The sequence below is a fragment of the Xiphophorus hellerii genome, chromosome 2, assembly GCF_003331165.1.
Source record: "Xiphophorus hellerii strain 12219 chromosome 2, Xiphophorus_hellerii-4.1, whole genome shotgun sequence".
Classification (NCBI taxonomy): Eukaryota; Metazoa; Chordata; class Actinopteri; order Cyprinodontiformes; family Poeciliidae; genus Xiphophorus; species Xiphophorus hellerii.
In genome coordinates, this window is record NC_045673.1 from 5,244,191 (window position 1) to 5,268,813 (window position 24,623).

A 24,623-nucleotide genomic window follows, 5' to 3' on the forward strand; every position below is an offset into this window, starting at 1 on the left:
ACAGGTCCCATAGAATTGCACAAAAATCCGTGAGAGACGGCAGAGTCCCCTGCTCGAAATTCTGTGAAAGAGGAGTACGGAGCCTCTTGCCAGAAGCCCATTAAAATGCATCTACATCGTTTTAAACTGTGTGATTGTGAGCGTGAGTGGGAATAAAAATAGCAACAGGTATTTTGTTCCATATAACACAGTAGGAGTGTAACAGGTAAACCTTTTATTAATGCAAAAGCAAGAACCCCCCACTTGATAACTTTGTGTTTCTGTGTTTGATATGATGTAAAGCACTTTGAAATGCCTTGCTGCTGAAATGTGCTATACAAATAAAATTTGATTGATTGATGGATGGATGGATGGATGGATGGATCAAAAGTCTGCATATTACTGGTAAATATTTTGTTATTTATGAAAATCAAGGTTTAATCCAAAACAACACAGACACCATTACTGTATAACACATGTGCCATCTCTCCCTCTAGTATTAACGTCTGGATTTTCTCGGAGCTGTTGTTTAATTTCGTCATGGTTTGCTCTCTGTGCCTCTTCAAACATTGCATTGGTGTAGAAATTTCCTCTATTTCCCTCAACCATTCTGATGATCTTGTCCACCAGTTTACTGACTTGATCGGGATCCTCAACTTTGTTGTCAAAAACATGATATTTATCTTCAAATTTCTCCAGGATGGAGCACTGACTGATGATGTGTTTTAGATGTTGGGATGTTTCTAACAGATCTTCTATTCTAATGTTTGCCTCTCTCAGCACGTCTCCATGGGTAAACAGGATCATGGTGTGTTTGGCTGCTTTTTCTCCAAACATTGTCTGGAGTATTTCAGTGTTTCTTTCGTCTTCAGTAGTGAATTTGTTCAGTTGGAGCACAACCAGGAAGACATGAGGACCAGGAGCCGCCATGCTGATGCATCTAGTGATCTCTCTCATAACCTCTTCATTACGTTTATATATATCAAACAGACCTGGAGTATCAATAACAGCCAGATTTAAGCCAGCAACATTACTGGTTTCCTTCTGACAGACTGATGTCACAGAGGAAAGAGAGACTTTAGACTCAAAAGCTTTCTTCCCTGTGATTCTGTTTCCTGTTGCACTTTTACCAACTCCAGTTTTCCCAAGAAGAACAATCCTGAAGTCGGGCTTTTCTTCAGCTGTTGAATTAGAAAACAACAATAAACTGAAAACCATTTTTATTCAGATAGATGCCAGTTAAACAGATCAGTTATAGATATGCTACGGTTAACAATATGATCACACAATTCTAAAAACAATAAAAGAAAACAAATAATAATATTTTTTCTTTTAAACGTTGCAAATTATCCTCATATAAGAAAATCTGTTTCAGCTTTTAGTTAACATTTTCTAAAGAAACTAAGATTGTTATAATTAAGCCTGTTGCAATGACAAATTTTGCTAGATGATAAATTGTCCCAGAAGTTATTGCGATAAACAATAATATTATTATTCTGAGGCCATTTTCAAGTAACATAATGGTACTTGATTATGGTAAAAGTCTTCAATCTGGTGCTTTGTTGCATTCAATATTTTGTATAAAGAGAGAGAGAAAAACAATAAATCATTGTTTAATTTATTATGGTATTTATTGATTTATTCCTTATTGCGACAAACATAGTTGTGATCTTCGTTAAGGTTCAGTAAAACTAAGATAAGCAAATAAGTACTTAAAATATGTTATACAGTTCAGCTAGTGAACATTAAATATCCTTTCATAAACATACAAACAGCTAAAATTGACCAGATTGTTTTCAGCCCTTTTATGATAAATCAATCTATATTTTATTTGTTAGAGCTGAACTCTAAGTTATTATTCCCAAATTAAAATTTTCCTCTCATGAGGTCATTATTTTGTTGATTTGAATATATTATTGGTATATTGATGTGTTGATTTGATCGATTTATTGATTTTGACTGTAATAATATTTAACAAATAAGTTTAAAAACAAACTAAGATTTGAAGCAATTTCATAAGTTAAAGACCATAAAGTCTTGGATATATTATTAATTTATTATGTATAATAACCTTTTAATTCCAGTGTCAAAAAAATTGCAGTGAACAAATTTTTCTTCTTCATGGTTTTTCAGCAGAGCTTTTAGTTCAATCAGTGACCCAGAATAAATTTATACAAAAAGGATCATGTGACTGTCTATGAACTGATATATGATGATTAATGATTTAATCTGTGTATGAACTGATGTGACAATCGTTAACATAATATCCAGTTAATAAACAAAAAATGGTAATTGAAAAGCAAACTTCTAGTAACCATGACCTCAATCAGGTTCCAGTTTGGTTCACCTTGAATATTTATATTATCTGCAAAGGCATCTGACATACCAGAGGATATTTGTTAATTTTGTGCTACTTCAAAAAACCAAACAAAGCTCAGCAGCCTATAGTGAAAAAAGGAATTACATGAAGCAATCCAGACATCTAAAAAATGCTATTTTGTTGCATTTTATTCAAGCTGCAGTATATAACTTTAATAAAAAATATGTTTTCTCCATATTTGTTAAAGCTGTCACCTTTTCGTGACAGTTTGTTATGAGACAGATAATCTGTGAAAACAATCAATCTCCTCCACCTGAACTGCTATTGCTAGCTAAAGTAATGCAACGTTCCTACCAAAACAACCAATCAGAACCAGGGGGAGGGACTTGCTGCTGTCAATCAACCTCATTCACTCACTGCTAAATGTGCCAATGGTGGAGAAACAACATATCATTACTGGAAAAATGTTTATCTGCTGTCACTGGTAGCTATGCTAACTAGACTGAGCATTCACAGCATGCTGCGTTAGCTGCAGCATAGGGATGAGCAGCCGCATGAGATTGTGATTGACAGCACTAAAACTCTCCTGCCTCTGATTGGTTGTTTCTAGAAAGTACTGAGAGAAGGCAGAGGAAATAGATTTTTAACAGATTATCTCTCATGCCATACTGTCCCAACATAATGACAGTTTTAACAAATATGTGAAAAAATATATATTTTTATAAAAGTTACATACTGCAGCTTTAATTTCACTCAGGAGAGGGCAGGTCAGGAGGGACTTGAGCTGCTGCTGACTGACTCATCTGTTGTTAAGTGGTAAAAGGTATAGGGACAAGTTAAATATATGAATATATTGGTAATTTCTTTCCTTAATTCATTAAATGTTAGTGAAATGGAGGCAAACAGTCTGCAGCTAAGCTAACTAAGCTGAATGGTTGATAATCTCACACAGTTTACCCACCTCTAGGAGAAAAACTGGGTTACAAATGGACACTTTTACCTTTTTCTCTCTCTGTCTCTATTTTTTGGAAACCTAATTTATTATTTTTCTTAGCAGCATATTAACAGCCTCAGTCGTTCTTGTTTTCCACTGACTGCTGCTGAACATCGTCAGGCTCCAAGCAGGAATGAACCATTTCATGCAGATCCAGGGGGGTTTAGGGCAAATGTGTGTTTTTGGTCTGGGAGGGGTAATTTTTACTGCTAAAAACAATTTTAGAAAACACAATATAATTAATTTTGTAATTGACAAGGCCCCATTTTTTACATTTCCATGAACAAAAAAAGAAAAAATAATTGTGGAGGGCCCCCTGTTGGCCAGGGGCCCTTGCTCTTATGCACATTATCTATTACCTGATGTATTTACACATACACCAGGTAATAAAGGAGAAGCTCTATTGTTTACATCCAAATGAATTTTGCCCCATCATGTTTGGTGTGTTTTTTGTTATTTTATGAGGTTTAAAGTGGTTCATTTTCATCATTTAAGTTTAAACAAGTTTTAAAAATCGTGAAAAATTATTGGGTTCAACCCTCTGGAGTTAAATAAAACTTACTGGATTCAGATTTCCGTGAAGCTCCACCTGTAGGTGCCATCTTGCCACTGCATTTTACAAAAAACAACATTGAGGGCACGTGTCAGCTCTTAAAATGACAGAAAGAAAAAATATATAATTATAATAATGAAGAAACTACAGTCAATATTTACAAAACCTTCACAGATTTTTAATTAAAATACATTTTCAGAAAAGCTTGTGTCTGACTGAAACAGTTAAAATAAACTGTCCTGCTGAAGCAGAGATCTAGTTTTAAATATTTCAGAAGAAATGTAATTATATAAAAATCTCAACATTTACAACAATGTATTTAAGCTATACAGGTTGACAAAATGCAGGTTCATCATCCGCTGGTGATGTTTGTTATTGGCATATTAAAACAAGTTGAAAGACTTTTCTTAAAACATCATGATTGGGCTTTAAACACTTTAACAGTAATTCTGTTTGTGCTCTGAGTAAATATACACTGTTTTACTTTTTAGCTAAATAAACTTAAACTCCGTTGACAAATACAGAAAATTATAAAAGTTCATTATTTGTTTCTATGGATGATTTTGTTTTAAAAAAAAAAAAGAATCTTGAACATGAATATTTTTCTGACTTGATTGTGTCACTTTATGATAATCTACAGCAAAAGTTTTGTTTTAATATTTGTTAAAGTTGTGACAATGATACTGAAGTAATCAAATAACTGATTTATTATGTTTAAAATTGAGATTAATTACAAAGCATCTTTGGAATTCATTTAATAAAGGTAATATTTATTCACACTGACTTTTTCTCTGAATTTTAACTCAATTTCCAGCCACTATTTCTCCAGCGATCTCTAACTTGATTCATCTCTTATCTAAACCAGTTGATGATATTGTTAAACATTCTGCAGCACAGTTCGTAAAGTCTGAGTGATAATTTCCAAAGAGGCCACAGTAACAGAGACCCTATGTTGTAAATGATCTGAGAAATCTTCCTGCAATCATTGCCAGTAAAGAAACAGTCAGAACATACTAACCTGGACTTTCTCTGATAATAACGACGTCCTCCTTCTGAGAGTGAATCTATTTTATCCAGTAGATCCTGGACCTGCTTCCTGTTTTCCATGTTGTTATTGAACACATGATACATCCCACTGCAGCTCTTAACCAGTTTCTGCAAGTTTTCATCTCTTTGTACAAACTGATGAATATCGATGCCTGTTTGTTCCAGTCGGTCTCCGTAGGTGAACAGGATCATGGTGTTCTTGGAAACCTCTGGACCCAGAATCTCCTGCAGCATATCCAATCCTCTCTTCTCCTGTTCAGTGAATCTTCCCAGCTGGATGGTGAGCAGAAAAACATGAGGACCAGGAGAGCTCAGCTCCACAGCTCTCTGGATCTCAGCTTTCACTTCTTCTGGTGTAAGAACAGAGCAGCAGAGTCCGGGCGTGTCCACCACAGAGACTCTACGAGACAAAACTTCTCCTTCTGCCCTCTTACTGCTCAGAGTCAGAGGAACCAAACTGAGTTCAGAGTTAAACTCCTTCCTTCCCAGGATGGTGTTTCCTGCTGAGCTCTTCCCGACTCTTTCCTGACCCACCAGCACCACTCTGAGGTCGGCAGCTGGTTCTGAAAACAACACAGCAGTTTAGGAGCTGCAGAGCAACATTTAGCTTCTGATAGTATTATAGGTAACAGGCATTAGTTGTCAGATTTAACATTTAACATCCTTACAGTGTGATATCTTTTCAGTCATTCTCCTGTTTGTAAAGTAACATCAGGAATCTGAACCACAATTATTACCTGGTTAACTTAAACTGGTTAATTAATTTTGAAGCCATCTTACACAACTGACTAACAGCTCAGACCAACAAGTGCACTGTAAAAAAAGTCTGTAAATTAAACAGTAAAAATCTGTGAAATCATGACAGAAAAATGTTGTAAAGAAAAACACAATGATATTTTGTTCATTTAACAGTATGATGTTGTATAATGTAGAACCGAAAATTATTGTAAATTTTAAAATAGAAAATTGCAAATAATACTGTATTTTGTTGTGGAAAACACACATTTTGTATGTTTAATGGAAAAAGTTGTATCCTTCACAACATTTTTACATTTCAGCAGTGAAAAACTAACATTTACATTCTGTGATTATTAAATCCAAATGAATTGGAAGCTAGCTTACCATTTTTTTTGCTAGGGAGAAGTAAGTTTGGGCTTCCCTGTTTAAGCTGTTGCCCCTGTGACCCAACTCCAGATAAGTGGAAGATGGATGGATGGATGGACAATGAAATAAATGAATAAATTAATAGATTTGGAAATTAATGTGGAATTACGTAATTATGATTCCACATTGTTTACTTCCAATTTTGTTTACTAGTTATCTATTTATATTCACTTGTGTTTTCCCACTTCTTTAGATTGTCATTTCCTCTTTAATTCATTTACTTATTCTTTGCCAATTTTGATTGGATCATTTCTTCATATTTCACGACTAACGTGGAGGAAACACCTGAATTTTTCTCGAACCACACTCCATACTGGTAAGTGGCGGTAATGCTACTGTAAGTTTGTTGCCAACCGCCAATAAATACCAAGAAGAAGAAGAAACACCTGAATCAACAAGGAAGTCATGTACTTGCTTATTGGTACATGTATTTTATTTTTATTTATTTTTTTTGCTAACACTGGATTTTTTACCTTCACCGTTGCGATTATAAGCTCAAAGTTCGGCTACTGCAAGAAAGACAGAGATCACCGCTTTGTGCTCAAGTTCTCCCATTCGCTGGACAGCGCGGTCTGTTCTGCTCTCTGATTGGTCCGCTTACCTGGCGCCTGAAAGCTGTTTTGAACAAGTTCGTTCAACGGTTCTCATCTCAGAAGAAGCTGAATTGTGCTCAAACCTTCGACAAAGAAAAGAAGGCTGTTTGGACCTCGTCAGCTTTCAGCAAATGTAAGTTAAGCTTTATTTTCTTCAAACGTAAAAGGCACGGTAATTTGTGTTTCTGCGGAGATTAATTTTGTTTTTAAGGCGTCATATTGCTTCTTGGAACAATATGCAGTCGAATCACTTTTTGCTACACCTGTAACACGTGTAACTTGTTGGGTAGGTTGAAATTGTTTAAACATGATTACATGTACGTTTTGCTGTAAAACACTAGAATCATTGAGGGGCTATGTGTTGCATTGCAGAGTGCACAGAAACGAGCCCAGTTGTGTATTCAAATGCCTCGGCACAGAATGTAAGCGGACATTTTGTACATATGCAGCGTTTAAAACTCATTTTTACCGAGTTCACAACGTGGCTTCACAACCCGAATCAGCCAAAGCCATTGTTGCTAAATTGAAATGCACCATTTCATTGTGTGGGCACCGAAGCCAAACTGTGAAAGAAGTCGTTGCTCATTTAAAGGAGCATATAATGGAGGGGCGGCCTGTAGCATGTCCAGTAAAAGCCTGCAAAAAAGTTTTCAGTGTCAAATCATCATTCACAGCTCATATGTCCCGTAAACATAGAGATTTTTCTGTGGATAACATTGATGTTTTGTACAAGGAAACTACAAATAAGATCGTTAGTCTGACTCCCACTATCATTGTGTGTGGTGAGTTCATTTTTGTTTTTCCAGTTTCTTTGACCTGTTGTCTTTTTTGTTGTCTTGTCCCCTTTCTTTGCCCTTTTGTCCATCTGGCATTTTGTTTAATATTGTTTTTTTTCAATTATTTTCTTATGCTTTTACTATACTAATATTTTTTTTGTACTTTTTACTTAATTTGTTATTTTTCATATAAATGTCATTGTTTTGTTGTATCAGGAGTCTAAATTTGTTTGTTCTTTCTCCTTAGGTCAATCCTGCTTCCATGCTAAACGATTCATGCTGAGTGTGGATCAACAGATTGGAAACAACAACATCTCCTGTTTTATTTCTGCCCTCTGCATGATGTTTGGGAGCTATTATTGTTTTAACATACATTATCCATCGGGGCTGGCGTCTACACTGGAGTTTCTGCAGAGGTATGAGTTGTTTTTTTTGTTTTTTTTAATTGTAGGGAGTTAAATTTGACTTTTGACAACTTTTATATCTTGAATAAAATGTTTATTTCTTTGTGAAGTGTAACCTGGTTGACAACGCAGAAGGGAACCGGTTACAGAAGCACATTTTGATGTAGTTTTCTGTTTGTCCTCTTTATCTTAAGGTGTTTCTTCTCAATCAACCCAGACAAGGGCAGTAAGGTGGAAGAAACCCGTAAACCCAGACTGCGTGTGAACCCCCGTGTACTCACCTTGATCCAGGAACTTTCGGATCATGAGTGGCGTGATGTTTGAGAAAGGACTAAAGTCAGTGAGTTATCAAGACAGTGTTTAATCTTAACAGAGCTGAATAGATTTGTAAATGTATGTTGCATCTCACACCGTGTCTGCTGAAGTTAAAAAAGTTGAAAAGACATATTTATATTTGTTCAGTGGCTGAATTTTGCTCCATGTCAGAAAGGACAAATGAGAATTTCATTGAAAATATGTTTTCAATTAAAATGTTTATTTGTTTCTAAAAAAAAATTTGAATTATCATTATAGATACAGTTTATATTGGGCTTCCTTGTGTTTTAAATTTGCATTTAACTGGTAAATGTTTGTTGAAATTTGATGTTTATAGATATTTGAAAATAGAATTGTTTCTAAAAAAGAAAAACTTTTGAAGCAAACAAACATTATTATTAAAATGTATACTGGAAATAGAAATGTATTGTATGTTATAATCTTCAAGCCCCCCCTCCAAAAAAAGGGGGTGAAAGTTGGTTCTCATACTGTTTCTGATAAAGTTAAAAAGGTTGAAGAAATTTATATCTATTCAGCAGGTGCATTTGCTTCATGTGCTTCATGATGTTCAGAAAAGACAAATGAGAAAATAAATATTTCAAAGGCATGTAAGTGTATGTTTATTTTTTTAAGATTATCATAGATACAATTTATATTGGGCTTCCTTGTGTTTTAAAGTTTCCTTTAAGTGGGAAATGTTTGTTGAAATTTGATGCTTATAGATATTTAAAAATATAATTATTAGTAAAAAGAAAAAAATTTAGAGCAAATTTCTGTTTTTCAGAAAGTATTAATAAAATGTTTTAAATTGACATTTTAACAGTTTTAATCTGTTATTTAAAGGTATTTTATCAGTAGGACTAAATGAAGTTTTTTTGTACAACAAACAAAAACTGGGTAAATCTTACTGGAAAAAAGTGTAAAATAACAGCATTATTATGATAATTCATCAGAAAAAGTTGGTTAAAATTACTTGATAAAACTGTTTTATTACAAAAATAACCCTTTTCAAATCACAGTAAAAATTTGTGCAAAACTATGGGAAAATCTGTTCATTTCACAATTTAACACTGTTGTAATTACTGTTTGGTCAGTAAAACAGTTTACATGTTCACTGTGTTTTCTACAGAATTATTCTGGCAACCACAGCTGCCAGTTTTTTTTTGTAAAAACAACAGAATTTTTTTTACAGTGTGGGGGAACAGCACTACCCTACATGTAACTGAAGAAGACGGCACAGTTTCTGTCTCATTTAAAAGTTAAATCAACAAAGATACTCAATACCTTTGAATTTACATATTTTTAGATTTATAGTCTATCTGGTAACTGGAAACCATCCCATTCCTATTAGAGACTGAAAAATGTGTAAATACAATAAAAGGAGTTACAGACTATTTTTAAATTTTCTATTTATTTACATGTTAGAAAACAGTTAAAGTCGTAATGATGCATGTTTTTCTTGTTTGCTCACATTTGAATGAATTTAGCTACTTAAGGCATCAAAGCCATTTATATTTGTCCATGTCCTAATATTTAAAAGCCAAACTCATTTCGTAACAGCACACTACAATCACATTCTGTAATGTTACATTTTGTAATTAATTTAAATCTGCAGTATATATTTTTTATAGAAAATAATTTTCTACATATTTGTTGAATCTGTCACCATGAAGTCACTGTATGGGATGAGATAGATAATCTGTGGGAAATAAATAGACCTTGTCTACCTTCTCCCAGTGCTCCCAGTGAAACAACTAATCAGAACCTGGAGGTGCTGTGAATCCCAATCTCGTGTGGTACCTCTGGTTTCCCTCCCCCTTCCTCCTTGTTCTCTGCAAGGAGGAAGGGGAGGGAACATCGCTTGCAGCTTTTTTTCCCCATCAGCAGATCCTGTTGTGATCTGCTGATTAGTCATTGGTGGCTAGTTAGCACAGCCACCAGTGACAGCTGATAAACGATTTTCCTGTAACTGTAAATTGTCATTAGCCATTAGCACATTGAACAGTGAGTACATGAGGATGATTGACAGCGCCAACTTCCTGGTTCTGATTGGTTGTTTTTGGTTGAGAGTGATGCATTTCTTCAGACGGCAATAGTAGCTCAGGTTGAAGGTGGAGATTGATGTTTTCACAGTTTATCGGTTTCATATCAAACTGTATCAACATGATGGCAATTTTAACAAATATGTAAAAAAAATTCTTTATGAAAATTAGATACTGCAGCTTTAATGCCTGTTTATTAAAAGTTTGTCTGAGAAGATTAGCCAGACACAACACAGTAGCAGGCACGTCCAGAGGGGGGGCCAGAGGGGCCTTGAGCCCCCGCCGATTTTATCCTTGATGCTCCTAGTGCACATTTTGAGTTTTATTTATTTATTTAATTATTATTTAAAAAAATGTTTAAATCTGTGTGTCAGGAGGCCTGCTTGTGCCCCTCAATTGTCGGACCACTTTTTTCAGTAACAAGTAATCTAACGCGTTGCTATTTCAAATCTGGTAGTCAAACTACAGTTACTTACTGAAACCACTTTGCTTTACTGTACGTTACTAGTTTCTTTTGTAATTTAATTATATTTCCTCTACGTGTCTTGGGGAGTGACCGCCGTTTCTATGCGACAATATCAGCAACGACAGAAATGTAAACAATGGAGGAAGGAGGGAAGTGTCCATTTTGTTGGTGGAAAAACAGGAACTATTTTAAGTTTCTGTCGCCAAGTCTGATTATTATTTAGCGGCTTTGGGCTTGTTTTTTCTTTTTTCTAAAGTCTCTAGCAAATTTAATGAGTGGAGGGTTGCGCTTTTGGGCTGTTTTTGAAAGTTTCTCATTTGGGCTTGGAAATAAGCAGAGACACATAATAAATCCCAGGATTTGTCTGGCATTAAGGTGGTTTTAGTCAGACTCTCCCTGTCCATCATTTCCCGGATGATCCATCCTGCTGTGTCTTTGTTAATGTCAAGTTAATATATTTGCTGTGAATGACGTCGAGCTTCGTGCTGCACTCCAGAAAACTGCAAACATTGAGACTAATCTGAACAGCGCAATAAATGTGAAAACAGCCACGAACGAACGAGTCCGAAAAGTTGTGCAACTAAACACCATTATAATTATTAATATTAAGATAAGTATCACAAATCTATGCAGCTGTTGCAGTTAAGTATTGGCAAAGATCAATGTAATTTTCACAGTGTTGTTGTTAACAGCTTCAGAAAGTAACTAAAAAGTTACTTTTAATGTAACTTAGTTACTTTCCAAATCAAGTAGTCAGTAATCTAACTAAGTTACTTTTTCAAGGAGTAATCAGTAATCTCATTACTTTAAAAAAGTTACTTTTTTAAAGCAACTATACCATCACTGGCTGTGATGTATTTGTGAACAAACCCAACTGAAACACAAAGATTACGCCATAGTGTTGCCATGGTAACACAACAATCAAACTATCAAAATTATTCTTTAAACTTTTACAAAGTAAACTTCCTAATAAATCCTAAATGTACTATTTATTTTTCTCAGCTGAATCCATTAAATAAAATTTAATAACATTGTTATTCTCTATAAATGATGCTACAGGTTTAGATCTATGGTCTGTGTTACAATTAAACCATTTCTAGGGGCCCCTGAATGTCTGGAGGCCCCTGAATGTCTGGAGGCCCCTGAATGGCCCCTACCAACAGCTACTCAGTTTTCTTTGCCTTGATATCCCAGTCTTATAATTCTAGATCTAGAGGTTTAACATCAAACTATTATATAGAGTTAACCCCTTTGAGCTTTTTGGATCTATAAATCAGTCTGCAGCCAGGTTGTTCTAGAGGTTAAATAGATATTATTAGGGCTTCATTAGTAAAATGGCAGCAAATTAGCTTATTTCATAACTTTATAACCTTTGACCTTCTCTCCTCTGGTCTATTTAACAGCTACAGTCTCAGATCAGCTCAGCCCTCCAGGACTGTCAGCAGCAGAAACAAAAACTTTATACCTGTTGGGGAAAATATAGATTATATTTGCTTTGCATTGTCCTCACATTATGAGAATGATACAGTATGGTCCAATTAAATATTATATTCTTGATTAATATGGGTTGTTGCTATGTTGATGTGGTGTTTTAAGATCTTGTTCAATGTTCCCTTTTTTAACTTTGAGCCCCTGCCCCTCCAAAGGTCTCTGCACGGCCCTGCATCTTCATCTACAGGAGAAACGCAGCTAAACATAAAACTTTCAGTCGGCAGTAGACGAGTTAAGGAGCTCTGTCATCTGGCGGAGCCATCCTGACTGATCAAACTGAGCAGAAATGTGATGAGAAATTAAAACAATAATGAATAATTGATTCATGAGAATAAAAAGAATTTTTTCCAAACGATTTTATAACATGTTTTCATGTTTGAGAAGATGAGCTGTTATTACTGTGTTTTTGATGTATGCATGAATTTATAACAGATTATCCATCAGTTGTTACATGTAAACATAAAGTTGATTATTAGAATAAAACGATGTATTTATCTTTTAGTGAGAAAATACCAAGTGGAAATAATAAGCTACACAAAAAGCTTCATTATTTCTTTTTAAAAGCTTTATTAGCGCTTTAGCAACACGAGGAAATAACACAAATCAACAATGTCCATAACTTGTCTTTACGTTACATAAACCAGCAAGCAATATTTTTAATCACCAGATTATAAAAAGATTTCTTGTCCAGCATCAGAGGAAATCATCATTTTAATAAAATGTATCGTTAAATGAAATGTATTTGTTATGGTTACTGTCAGCTCAAGCTCCTGTAAATCACAAAGCATCTTCAGATTTTCACATTTTGCAATATTGATCAGGCTGATTGACAACTAAAGATATGAATAAATCAATCAATCAAACCAACAGCCTCATAATTAAGAGATAATAACTCTTCCTTGCTCAGTTCTGCTGCCGCTGTTTAAATATTTCAGTAACTGATTAATTACGAATTAATTAGTATATGTGCTGCTTATTACGTAATCTGCTTATTACTGGCACTTATTTTGTTATTTATAAAAATCAGGATTTAATAAGCTGCGGCCAAAACATCACACACATCATTACTGTATGACACAGGCCTTCTTTGTCACTGCTTGAGCAGCTGCAGCCACAGCTACAGCTACAGCTCCAGCTACAGCTTCAGCTAAAGCTCCAATTACAACTTCAGCTGCAGCACAAAGAGCCTTCAGAACAGCACGGATAAATGGGTTGTCGCTCTCTGCCATCTTTCTGGCCTCCTGAGGGTTGATGTTTGGATTCTGTCTGCGAAGTCTTTCCGCTTCTTCCTGGACGGCTTTCTGCGCCTCTTCAAACATCTCATTGGTGTAGAAACTCCCTCCATTTCTCTGAACCATTCTATTGATCTTCTGCAGCAATCCCCTGACTTGATCAGGATCCTCAACTGTGTTGTCAAAAACATGATATTTATCTTCAAATTCCTCCAGGATGGAGCACTGACTGATGATCTCTTTTAGAGGCTGGGATGTTTCTAACAGGTCTCTCATTGTCTTGTATCCCCTTTTCAGCTCGTCTCCATGGGTAAACAGGATCATGGTGTATTTGGCTGCTGCTTCTCCAAACATTTTCTGGATTATTTCCACTGTTTGTTTTTCTTCTGGTGTGAATCTGGTCGGTTGGAGAACAATCAGGAAGACATGAGGACCAGGAGCCGCCATGCTGATGCATCTAGCGATTTCTGTCACAACCTCTTCATTAGTTTTCTCCGTATCAAACAGACCTGGAGTATCAATAACAGCCAGATTTTGACCAGCAAAAACATTGGTTTCCTTCTCACAGACTGATGTCACAGAGGAGAAAGAGAGTGTAGATCTGAAAGCTTTCTTCCCTAAAATGGTGTTTCCTGCTGCACTTTTGCCGATTCCAGTTTTCCCAACAAGAACAATCCTGAGATCCACAGCTGCTGGAGAATTAGAAAACAATAATAAACTGAAAGCAGTTTTATTCAGATAGAAGTAAACTAAAACAATACCAGTTACAAAACAATACCTCCCCTTCAGTGGAAGAGGTTAGAGTTAGCAAGATGGCTCGCCCAGGGCGCCAAACAGGCTCACGTGAGAAAATCTACCGTATTTTCTGCACTATAAGGCGCACCTAAAGACCTTCAATGTTCTCAAAAGCCGACAGTGCGCCATATAATCCGGTGCGCCTTATATATGGACCAATATTGAGCCACAGCAGGTCTCGCAACTACGGTAAGCAGCCGCCGACTTCATTTTCCCCGTAGAAGAAGAAGCGCGCGGTGCACGCTGGGTTTTGTGTAAAGACCCCAAAATGGCTCCTATTAAGAGACACACTTACGACGCAGAGTTTGAGCTCAAGGCGATCAGTCAGGCAGTAGAACACGGGAATAGAGCAGCAGCGAGAGAATTTAACATGAACGAATCAATGGTGTGGAAGTGGAGGAAGCCTAATTTTAATTATCCACATGTCAACCTCTGATGAGTCTATGCATCTATTATTTTAAACAATGAAATGTATTTATTTTCATCAAGTCCTCTGATTAAAAAAAGGAGATGAAGTTTGTCTTGCTATTCATTGTCTCTCTAAATTCTCCTTATGGTTGTTTGTCCTGTCTGTCTCTGTGTTGCCCTGCGATGGACTGGTGACCTGTCCAGGGTGACCCCGCCTCTCGCCCGTTGACCTCTGGAGATAAACACCAGCGCCCTTCGTGAGGAATAAGGTAGAAAGATGATGGATGAATGGATGTCCGGTTTGGTTATAACGCATTCTCCCACAAAGTTTTGACAGATTCTTAGCCTGGCCTGGATGTTTCTTTAAAAAAGAACAATTTTGTCTTTAAAACCCACTTGGTCATCATACAACCTCAAGATTGATCACTTGTCTTTTGACAGTCATGTTATTATATATCATTATTTATTAAAATATTTATAATTGCATTTATGTATTTAACAGCTTTTCTTCTCCTGTTCAGTGAGGACACTTTTTAACATTTTTATTAAGATTTTTATTATTTCTATCTAGGCTTTTTTTTGCACCTTTTAAATTTGTATCTGAACCAGTTAAACCAAAATGAATCTGATGTGAACTGAACTGTATCGCATGCTAGATTCTGAATGATAATAAAAGTATCTTGTATTTAATTTTGAGTCATAACTGGCATTGCCTCGGGACAATGTTAACTATCATTTGAGTCAAACTAATTTAGACAAAAAAAATTTATTGAACCTGTTCTGACTTCATTTGTCTTCAACTTCACCTGCAGTAGAGAAAATAAGTACTGAACATTCAATCCTTTTTCTCTGAAAATGCATTTCCCAAACTGCTGTCTAAGAAATTCACACCAGATGTTGGTTACAACCTTCAAAAATATTTAACTACCACAACTAGAAAATAAATACAGGAGAAGTAAGTGGTTTGACTTCATCTGGTGTGAATTTATTTTAGCATTTTGGTTAAATTTAATTGCATTAAAGTTCATCACTTCATTATTATTATTATTATTATTATTATTTTTTTTTTTTTTTTTTTTTGTTGTTGGTGCTATACTTAATTCAAGGATGCGGGGGTGACAACTGTCTTTAGGCCCCATCTGGAACAGCCACTGGATTAACTCTGAAGGGTCCCTACGATTGTATTCTGACTTCCTATCCAAATATACTGTATCACTGTCATTTTTAGGGAATTTGCCACTGTCATGGACGCTGTCCCTAAAGAAGCTCTGATGCTCTTTAAAGGGTGTTTTCATTCATGTAGAGCTGTAGATATCCTTTCTTCTTCGTTTGAATCTGCTGTGGGCAAAATGTATCTTCTAACCCCCCAAGAAACAGGAATATAAAGCCCATATTTCAGAAGGACAATGGTACTATGTCTTATCTACAGCGGTCTCTAGTGGAGGGAGTTTGTGATATCAAATGGACAATTTAATGGACTTTGTCTTCTAAATCAGTGGTCCTCAACCCCCGGGCCGCGGGCCGGTACCGGTCCGTGGACCAATTGGTACCGGGCCGCGCAAAAAATAATTAAATATGTCCGTTTTATGTATTATTTGAGTCTGGAGGATCTTTTATTTTGAAAATCCTTTAACCGGATTCTCTCGGTTACGTCTAGCGCCAACATTGAGCCACAAGCAGCAAAATGAGTCAGAAACAGATCAGATGTCTTTGCGAAGGGGAAAAGGCCCAGAGAAGAGACAGGAGGTCGGATTTATCCCGGTAGGTGATTCCCACCTTCCTAGCTCTGCATGACCGGCTGTTAATGAGGCAATGAAGCTTCAAACTGCTTCGCCACTAGAGACCAAGAACCCTGAGCATCAGCAACACTTCGGGTGTCTCTCATCACTCCCAGATGGGACCGTCTGGTTGCAGAGAAACAAGCTCAGGGCTCCCATTAGTTGTTATCGTGAGTTAAAATTTTCACGAAAGTAAAATGTTCGTTTTTGTGGCGCATCTGTATCTTATTTTGAAGGGATTTGTAAACGTTACCATAGCAACCAGAGTCAGATAGCATTCAGGCAGTGGTGGAGATGAGATGAGAGAAGTAGAGCTTGTGAGTTTTAGGTCTGGTTCACACGGCGCGATTTAAGGATTGTGGGCCGATTTTCCAAACCTCTGTGACCACAGAGCCGATAAAAGCAGTGGCGTATCTAGGCCTGTTTTAGGGGGGCCTGTAGCCCCCCCAAGAAACAGCCCCCCTAAAACTGTATCTCAGCACCGCTGAATCAGGTTGCCACCCATCCCGTAAAATACGGAGTCGTCCCATATTTGGAGGTTAAACGTGCGTCCCGTATTGAACCGATACATAACTGTCCGATAGAAACGCCTATCATACACACATCAACACTAAGTTTAACAATAATGGCCAAAATAAAACACAGGAAATATTAAGGTCAGCTAAATTGTCGTGGCGGCAGCTAAAAGGACCCCAGGAGGCTACGGACCGACGCTGAACGTCACGGTTGCCTAGTGACGGACACTACGCAGCCGCGGTGAGCTGCTATCAACCCTCGTCTTTTTAAAACGTCCTCGACCCGATTCCATGTCCTTAGAAGCAAAAACGCTTTTAAAAATACAGACGTGAGTGAAAAGACGCGCATTACAAGCGGAACAATTTCAGATACCGTGAACATCGAAAGACAAAAAAAAAGTGTCCGTCGTGGCGCAGTGTGCTGCTGTATGATAGACAGAATGGATCAGGAGAGGAACCGCAGACCCATCAGAACCTAAAGAACCAGAAATCAGCGTCTCTTCATCCTCAGTCATCTCCTGAGGCTGACATGGTACAGAACATTTAGTTATGATTGATTAAGTTTCTTATTGTGATTTTAGCTGAATATTGTGGTTTGATTCTTTGCTTAGGATGTTGAGTTTGGATGATATTTAATAAATAATAGCAATAGCCAAAATAAGTGGCCATTTAAAGAACAAATCATACGAATAGATTAACAGTAAATACATAAATATTTCCTACATTACATTACTTTCTGTGTGTTTTATTCAAAAATGTTGATATATTTTATGAATAATTGTCCAGTGGTCATTTAATGTATTATTTCACTAATATTTTATTAATGTGGTTTACCAGTTTGGATAATCTGACTTCCTATCAATGAAGAAAAAACATGCTAAGCAAAAATACACCAGTCCTGCAGCCCAGGGCCGGTTCTAGAGGGGGGCTTAGAGGGTTCTAAAGAAATTATACTAAATAAATGTCTTTTTTAAATATTCAGTGGTAGATATTTTTTCTTCACAATATTCTTTTTAAGGTTATTAAAAATACATTAAAATTATTTTAATAAAAATTAATTTAATGAATTAAAAATTATAAATTGCTCTTTTAGCTGCTGTATTGAGATAGGATCAGACTTTCCATCTACTAAATCAGGATCTGCAACCTGAATCTCTGGAGACACAAGTGGCTCTTTGGCTCACATTATTAAATGATGAAATATTAATCTGTTTTTGTTTAATTCTTTTTTAAAGTCTCTTCATAAAAACATTGTCTGGACGGGCCCCTGTGGTAAATTTGGTCTAGAACCTCTAAAGAAAACAGTAAAGACAGTTATATATATATATATATATATATATATATTTTTTTTTAACCAGACTTGTATCATCAGCACCTTTATTCATATGACAATTTGCAATGCAAAATATTATGCTTAGTGACTTTTTGCAATGGGCAATGCAGTACTTAATTAATTTAGAATTATTTTTATATTTTTGAATGAAATTGTGTACAGCATTGGCTTTATTTATTTGAAGAGTATTTTGTAGTTTTGTACAAAATGTTGTATATGTGCAAAATATTTGGATAAATAATGTGTTAGTCTGATCCTGGTACTTAGCCTGGTTAATTTCACTTATTGGTCGTTTTTTGAAGTTTGATTAGTGACTGTTGTGTTGTTTTATAATTAATTTCATAATCTCTCTGGAATCACTTAAATAAGGTAAAACTAAAGAACAGTGCAGAATGTTGGAGTTATCCTGGTTCTTTGCGAAGAAAAAGGTGTTTTATCCTGAAACTATGACAGACCCACTTCATGAATTGTGAACTAAAATAGTAAAACCCCGACTCATAATTTCTACTTTTCCATAGATGGACATTCATTCTTGTTTAAAGAAAAAAGGCCAACAGCTGCATAACGTTCAGATAAAAATAAAGGTAATGCAATTTCTAAGTATGATTTTCAAATAAAGTTCAAATAATAAAATGTTCAATAAATAAAATGACTAGTGAAAACTAGTCATTAACCTGAACATCTACCTTGATAATAAGCTGGTTTTAGGTTTATTAATCCTATGCATTTAGTAAAATGTTCTTCAAATGAAATGCAGAGTTTTGAGTAGATTTTATTATAATTTCCACACTAGGACTGAGTGACTCCACAGCTGCTTGTGTCTCATTAATGTTAGCAGATGTTGGCAGGCATGATGTGGTCTTGAGATTCTGTTTCAAACTGAGTTTATACACCTCTGGAAAAAATGTGAAGTTTCTCTGATTTTACTCTTTATAGTTATATGTTTGAGTAAAATGAACATTGCTCTTTTGTTCTGTGAATTACTCTTAATTTTGTTTGTGAATATAATTAAATAAGCAGTTAGATTTAGAAAACCGCACCAACGAATATCTTCTCATGGGTCTTAGCCTTGCTGGGGGCTCAGCACCCCTAAAGGTCAGATCCTAGAATCGCCCCTGGATAAAAGTCCAACAGGTTCGTGTGTCCGGCCACACGGCAGGAGCAACACACCGATTAAACTCACGAACATCCCGGTTCCAGAAGAAAGTCCAGTAAAACCCCCAACATACCAAACGTGAATTTAGAATAATCAAACCCGGTGACGATGTAGAAGCAGCAGTGATAATTTGTGGCTCATTTAAGCGATAAAAGACGAAACAAATAGAAAAGGCGTTTGATAAAAGACGGCGGGATCAGCCGCTCTATTTACAGCTCTATGATTTGGAGGTGAGTTTTGTTTGTTTGTTGTTAACATTTTTAACTGAATAAACAAAACCACATATAATAAACATATATAAAAATGACCTTTACATATAGTAATAAACATTTCCACATATCACCTCCGATGTCCACCGGACTCTCAGTTGCCATGACAGCTGTTTGAGATTCCTCTCCGTTACGTCACCGCGCTTTCTGATTGGCTGCCTGTCACATTCAACAGGCTGCTTCTCGCTCCCAGTCAGTAAAAACCCCACAAGCTGCCAAGACAAAACACCACCGCGTAACACACCACACACTGCAGGACGTTGTAAGATTGTGGTAAAGGGAAAGTCGGGGCAAAAAAAAACAAAAAAAAAAGGCTTTAGCTGGAACCCCAACATGCAAAGCATTATGTGACGCTTCCCCCGGGCCGCAACAGAATCGCCAAGTCTTGACCGGTCCGCGGTAATAAAAAGGTTGGGGACCGCTGACCTAAATGCTTCATTACAAACGAACTCTGTGATCTAAGTTTTATATTCAGAAATGCAAGTTTTCCACAAAGAAGCCTCAATCTAAACTATTTTAACCTCAATTCTTGAAACATGTAGAAACCATATGTACCTCATTAAATTCAAAAAGCTGCAAAGACTCTTGGTGCCTTAAAATTATTTAACTGTGTTTCTTAACCTATTGTCTTATTTGTTCTTGTTCTGTATTTATTCTTCTTTTACATGTAATTTTTCTAATCTTGCTTCCCCAGGCATTTTTAATTATTCCCTTTTTTCACCTTGTTTTGCTAAAATGACCCAATAAAGAGAGAAGATAAACACACTGACAAGTGCCTTAAATTATTTTCCCTAAAAGTTGTTCACCAAGCGTTTTTTTAATTTTTATTTTAAGATTTCCAGTTTTCTCTACTAATTCATTACAAAAACAAAACAAATTGTTCCACAAACTCAGTTGTCTGAAATGATGTGGAATGACACAGGAAATATTATATTAATTTAATTTATCATTGTCATTATATAATTGCTCAACAAAATATAAATTACTTTCAACCAAATATTGTCTCAGATTTTTATCTGTGAAGCATTTTAAAAATCATGCATGCTTTTCATTCCTCTGTACAATTATATACTTCTTCATATTAGTATATAATCCAGTCTAAATAAATATATATACTGAACAAAACTATAAACGCCCCATGTCAAACATGAGTTTAGTGAACATTTGGGTTACGCAATATCTAGAGAAACTCAAAATATATTTTCAGTAATTACTGATCTTCATATTGGCATTGATAACATCGTGGTACGGCTATTTGTAGCGGACTGACGGTGCTCTGAACATGATCGGTGTGAGGCGTCTGTTGTGCCGACTAATAGTCTCATCAGCTGTTTGTGTCGCTGGTCTTAGTTGATCCTGCAGACGGACGAGCCAGATGTGGCCATCTTGTGTGGTCACATGTGGCTGATGAAGATGAGGTCGATTTGCAGTAGCGTCAGTCTGTTGGAAGCGAATTCTTAGTCGGCCAATAGTCCGTCTAAGAGTTCATTGAGTCATGCAGCTACTGCTCTGGTGGAAATCCCTGCATCCAACATGCCAATGACACGCTCCCACATAACTGGTGACATCTCAGGCATTGTGACAAAATGTGACATTTTGGGATGGCCTTTTATTGTCCCCAGTCCAAGGATTGTCCAGTTGTTGCTCATTTGTCTGATCACCCACTGGACATGCCCCACCCATGCACTGAGCAAATAAACAACTCACTGAGTAATGCTCACTGACTGCAAGTTGGGTTAAAAATTATACATAAATCAAGAGAAATATGACTTTTGTACAATAAAATGTCAGCAAATGCTCATTTACTGTTGTTAATGAGACATGAAACAATATTTGACATGAGGCGTTTATGTTTTTGTTCAGTATAGTTTGTTTGTTAGAGTGATGAGAAGAAAAAAGTGCCTCTTTGGAAGAAATAAACTTTTTATTTATATACATTTTTTTTTTTACTTTTTATTTTTGGCAGCTATGGTTTAAGTTAAATAGTTTTTCTGTTCATCAAATGTGAGCCACAGTGAAAATATAGATTACTTGTGATTCTCTATTTAATCATCTAGAGCTCTGGTATAATAATCCCTAAATACATTTCATTTTGCCAGAGTTAAGAAGTCATTCAAAACAAGAGAAAAGATGGAAATTATGTTCACACAGTCAGAAATTTGTTGAACTTAATTGAAATCCTCCAGAGATATTAATATATAAAATTTTAAACTCTTCTTACCAGCAGCCATTTTCACTGTTTTCTTGCAGGCAGTTGATTTGTGATGATGTGTGGTGTTGATTTCTTGCTTGCAAATAATTCTCCTTTTTCTGCGCCTTGTGTTTTATAGTCAGTTCTTGGCTCCTCCCCTTGAATCTTTCTAGTCTAGTCTGCCAAGAGAGTCACTCAGAACCGTACAGGACTTTAAGTATATTGCTTTTCATGTCATAGAAACGCTTGATTAGTATATTTTGAGTGTGCTATTTTTGTGATTGAATTACATTTAAAATATAGTTAGAATGTATTTTAAGTATATGGCATTACATATTTTTTATATTAGTACTGTGATTACAGTATGCTACAATTACACTTTTGGTTTATTATAATTGCTAATGAAGTAACTTTTTAGTTACTTAGTGTCTTTAATTATTCTGCTTTTCCACTTTGTACATTACATGCTTCATTCTCACTGCAGCACTGCAAACACATCAGGCTACCAGAACACAGAAGGATCCATGTCAGATACAAATCAGCTTAGACGCCTTCACTGGCATCTGCTTCCTATTCGACACGCCTATCGCTTCCTGCAGACCTCACTAAAAAGGCGCACATTCTAGAAGCAAACAAAGAATCTCACATTCCTTAAATATAAAGATGAGCATTTATATGGGATATTATTTACACACACACACACCTATTAGAAAGTTCCCCATAATTAAATAGGCTATTTCATTACTGTAGTTACATTTGGTAGTGTAGTTTTGTGCTAACTGCACAAAAGTGCATTTAAATTATTGAATTAAAGGAGCCAAGAACCTCCATTGAATCTCCACTATAAGACAGCGTAGATGTTACAGAAAACGTGTCCTGCTTTGTTAGCAGTATTAAGGAAGAATAATAATTTAACATTAGTTTTGGACAAAAGTTTAGCTTCTTCTTCCTTAGAGTCCCGGAATCTCTGGCAGGCGGGCTGCGGCTGGAGGAAGTGAAACCACGACACTGCGCGTTGACGTCACAGATCACAGAATTTAATTCATACAGAGCAATCGACAACAAAGCTGCAGAGATACAGAGATATATTCATTACCTGTAACAGGAGAAATAGAAAAAGACACACAAAGAAACAAGGGGGGCAAAGACGCGTCTTTGGAGAAAGCTTATTATGCCAAAAAGCAAAACAGTGGTAGCATTCTGAATTTTTAACGTTTACATGAAGTTTTATACTGAGTGGGCGTTTCTTCAATTTAATATATTCAACTAAGGCGTTCCGCTCTTTAACCAATTAGAAACTCCCGTAGGGACTACAGGAAACTTGAGAAGTCTCCTAATTTACAACGAATTTCCAAAGGCGTCTGGTTTCTTTCGAGAGACAAGGGCGGACCAGTTAATCTTGGACGATACCAGGTACGAATGTCCCCGGCGCCGAGAGTCTTAAGATAAGATTTCGCAGACACCCATAAATCTGACGTCTCTTCCATTATCTCTCCTAACGTTCTCGAAGAGACTTGCATCTGGTAATTTTCAAGAAATGTTATCTTTGCAAACCCCTTTTTTGCTTTTGGACACTCAGCCCCCCAAAAGATTAAGTTCTGCCAAAATAATACATAAAATCCACAGGACAAAATAAAGTATACTTTCCTGAGCCATTTTCTAATAGTAAAGAAAACATTTTCATTCAAACAATTTCCATTTGCTTCTAATATCGTCACAGATAATACAATTTTCAAATACATTCATCCTTTAATAGTTTTTTAAAATGAGATAATACAATCTTCAGTAAACATGGTATTAATACTTAGAAATTAAATGTTACGGGGTTTCAATCTTCTATTTTGCATTAGTTTTACACCATCGCAAATGCTGGCCTCCAGCAGTTCTCCCCAACTGCCTGCAAGAATGTTTATTTATGTTTCTGTGTTCTGGCCGGGCTGCAAGCGGCCCCATTTAGTGATCTGCATTCTAACCCCTGTCTGTCCGGTTCAAAACAAGAGTATCAAACCTACCCTTTTACACATACGTAAAATTAACTGCATTAAGCACCAAAATCAATAATTTTCCTCAACAGCAGCTAAATGAGCCAGGCGCATATTTTTTTACTCCTCATTAACGCAGAAGATGGAAGCACATAGTAAAAAAAATGACAGTGTCATGTCAGTCTTATGCACACTCCATCAAATAAAGTATTTAAAAAATGGTACTATATTGAAAGCACAATGAAATTAGTTTCACCTGGAAAGAGTGTTGTAATGGATTGTAAGAATTGTAAATAATATCCCACATACATGCTCATCTTTATATTTAAGGAATGTGAGATTCTTTGTTTGCTTCTAGAATGTGCGCCTTTTTAGTGAGGTCTGCAGGAAGCGATAGGCGTGTCGAATAGGAAGCAGATGCCAGACACTGTGGAGCCAAAACTGAAACCTGACCTGACAGGAAAAAACACCCAAATGCTAAAAGAAAAAGTTTATGACTCAGAGACACAGGAACTGTGCTTGAGACCTCACATGCACTAATACAGGAGACTCCATCGTATTGAAAAGATTTTTGATTGTGTGTTTTCAGCTGGTTTATCCCTCTCCTTTAGCAATATGCAAACTTGTGTAACTACTGACCGCCCTAAGAAATGAAAAAGAAAGGATGTGGAAGAGCATGGTTTAGAGTGACAGGAGAATGTAACTAAAACATGCTCCTTGCAAGTAAATCTAAAAACTCACTTGGGTCTCTCTTCTTTGTGTTTGTGTGAAGGCGTCTAAGCTGATTTGTATCTGACATGGATCCTTCTGTGTTCTGGTA

The 24,623-nt window shown here is 36.2% G+C and overlaps 3 protein-coding genes and 1 long non-coding RNA gene across 4 annotated transcripts in view; 2 read left to right on the forward strand and 2 right to left on the reverse strand.

Annotated features, from left to right (window-relative positions):
• LOC116710420 (GTPase IMAP family member 7-like) overlaps nt 1-24,623 on the forward strand; it is an 80,819-nt gene that overhangs the window by 20,115 nt on the left and 36,081 nt on the right. The gene's annotated exons all lie outside the window — the stretch shown is intronic.
• Nucleotides 302-21,946, reverse strand: LOC116731572 (GTPase IMAP family member 8-like). Its single transcript, XM_032581406.1, has 4 exons — nt 21,852-21,946; nt 4,865-5,456; nt 3,856-3,902; nt 302-1,160 (listed from the first exon to the last, which is right to left on the reverse strand). The coding sequence occupies exons 1-4, from the start codon at nt 21,859-21,861 to the stop codon at nt 442-444; spliced, it is 1,368 nt and encodes a 455-aa protein (XP_032437297.1). The 5' UTR covers nt 21,862-21,946; the 3' UTR covers nt 302-441.
• On the forward strand, nt 6,929-8,752 carry LOC116731677 (uncharacterized). The gene is made up of 3 exons (XR_004341604.1): nt 6,929-7,432; nt 7,674-7,842; nt 8,025-8,752. It is a non-coding gene; the product is annotated as an uncharacterized LOC116731677 (long non-coding RNA).
• On the reverse strand, nt 12,688-19,816 carry LOC116731637 (GTPase IMAP family member 9-like). The gene is made up of 2 exons (XM_032581456.1): nt 19,705-19,816; nt 12,688-14,065 (listed from the first exon to the last, which is right to left on the reverse strand). Exons 1-2 carry the CDS (start codon nt 19,733-19,735, stop codon nt 13,209-13,211), a joined length of 888 nt encoding a protein of 295 aa, XP_032437347.1. The 5' UTR covers nt 19,736-19,816; the 3' UTR covers nt 12,688-13,208.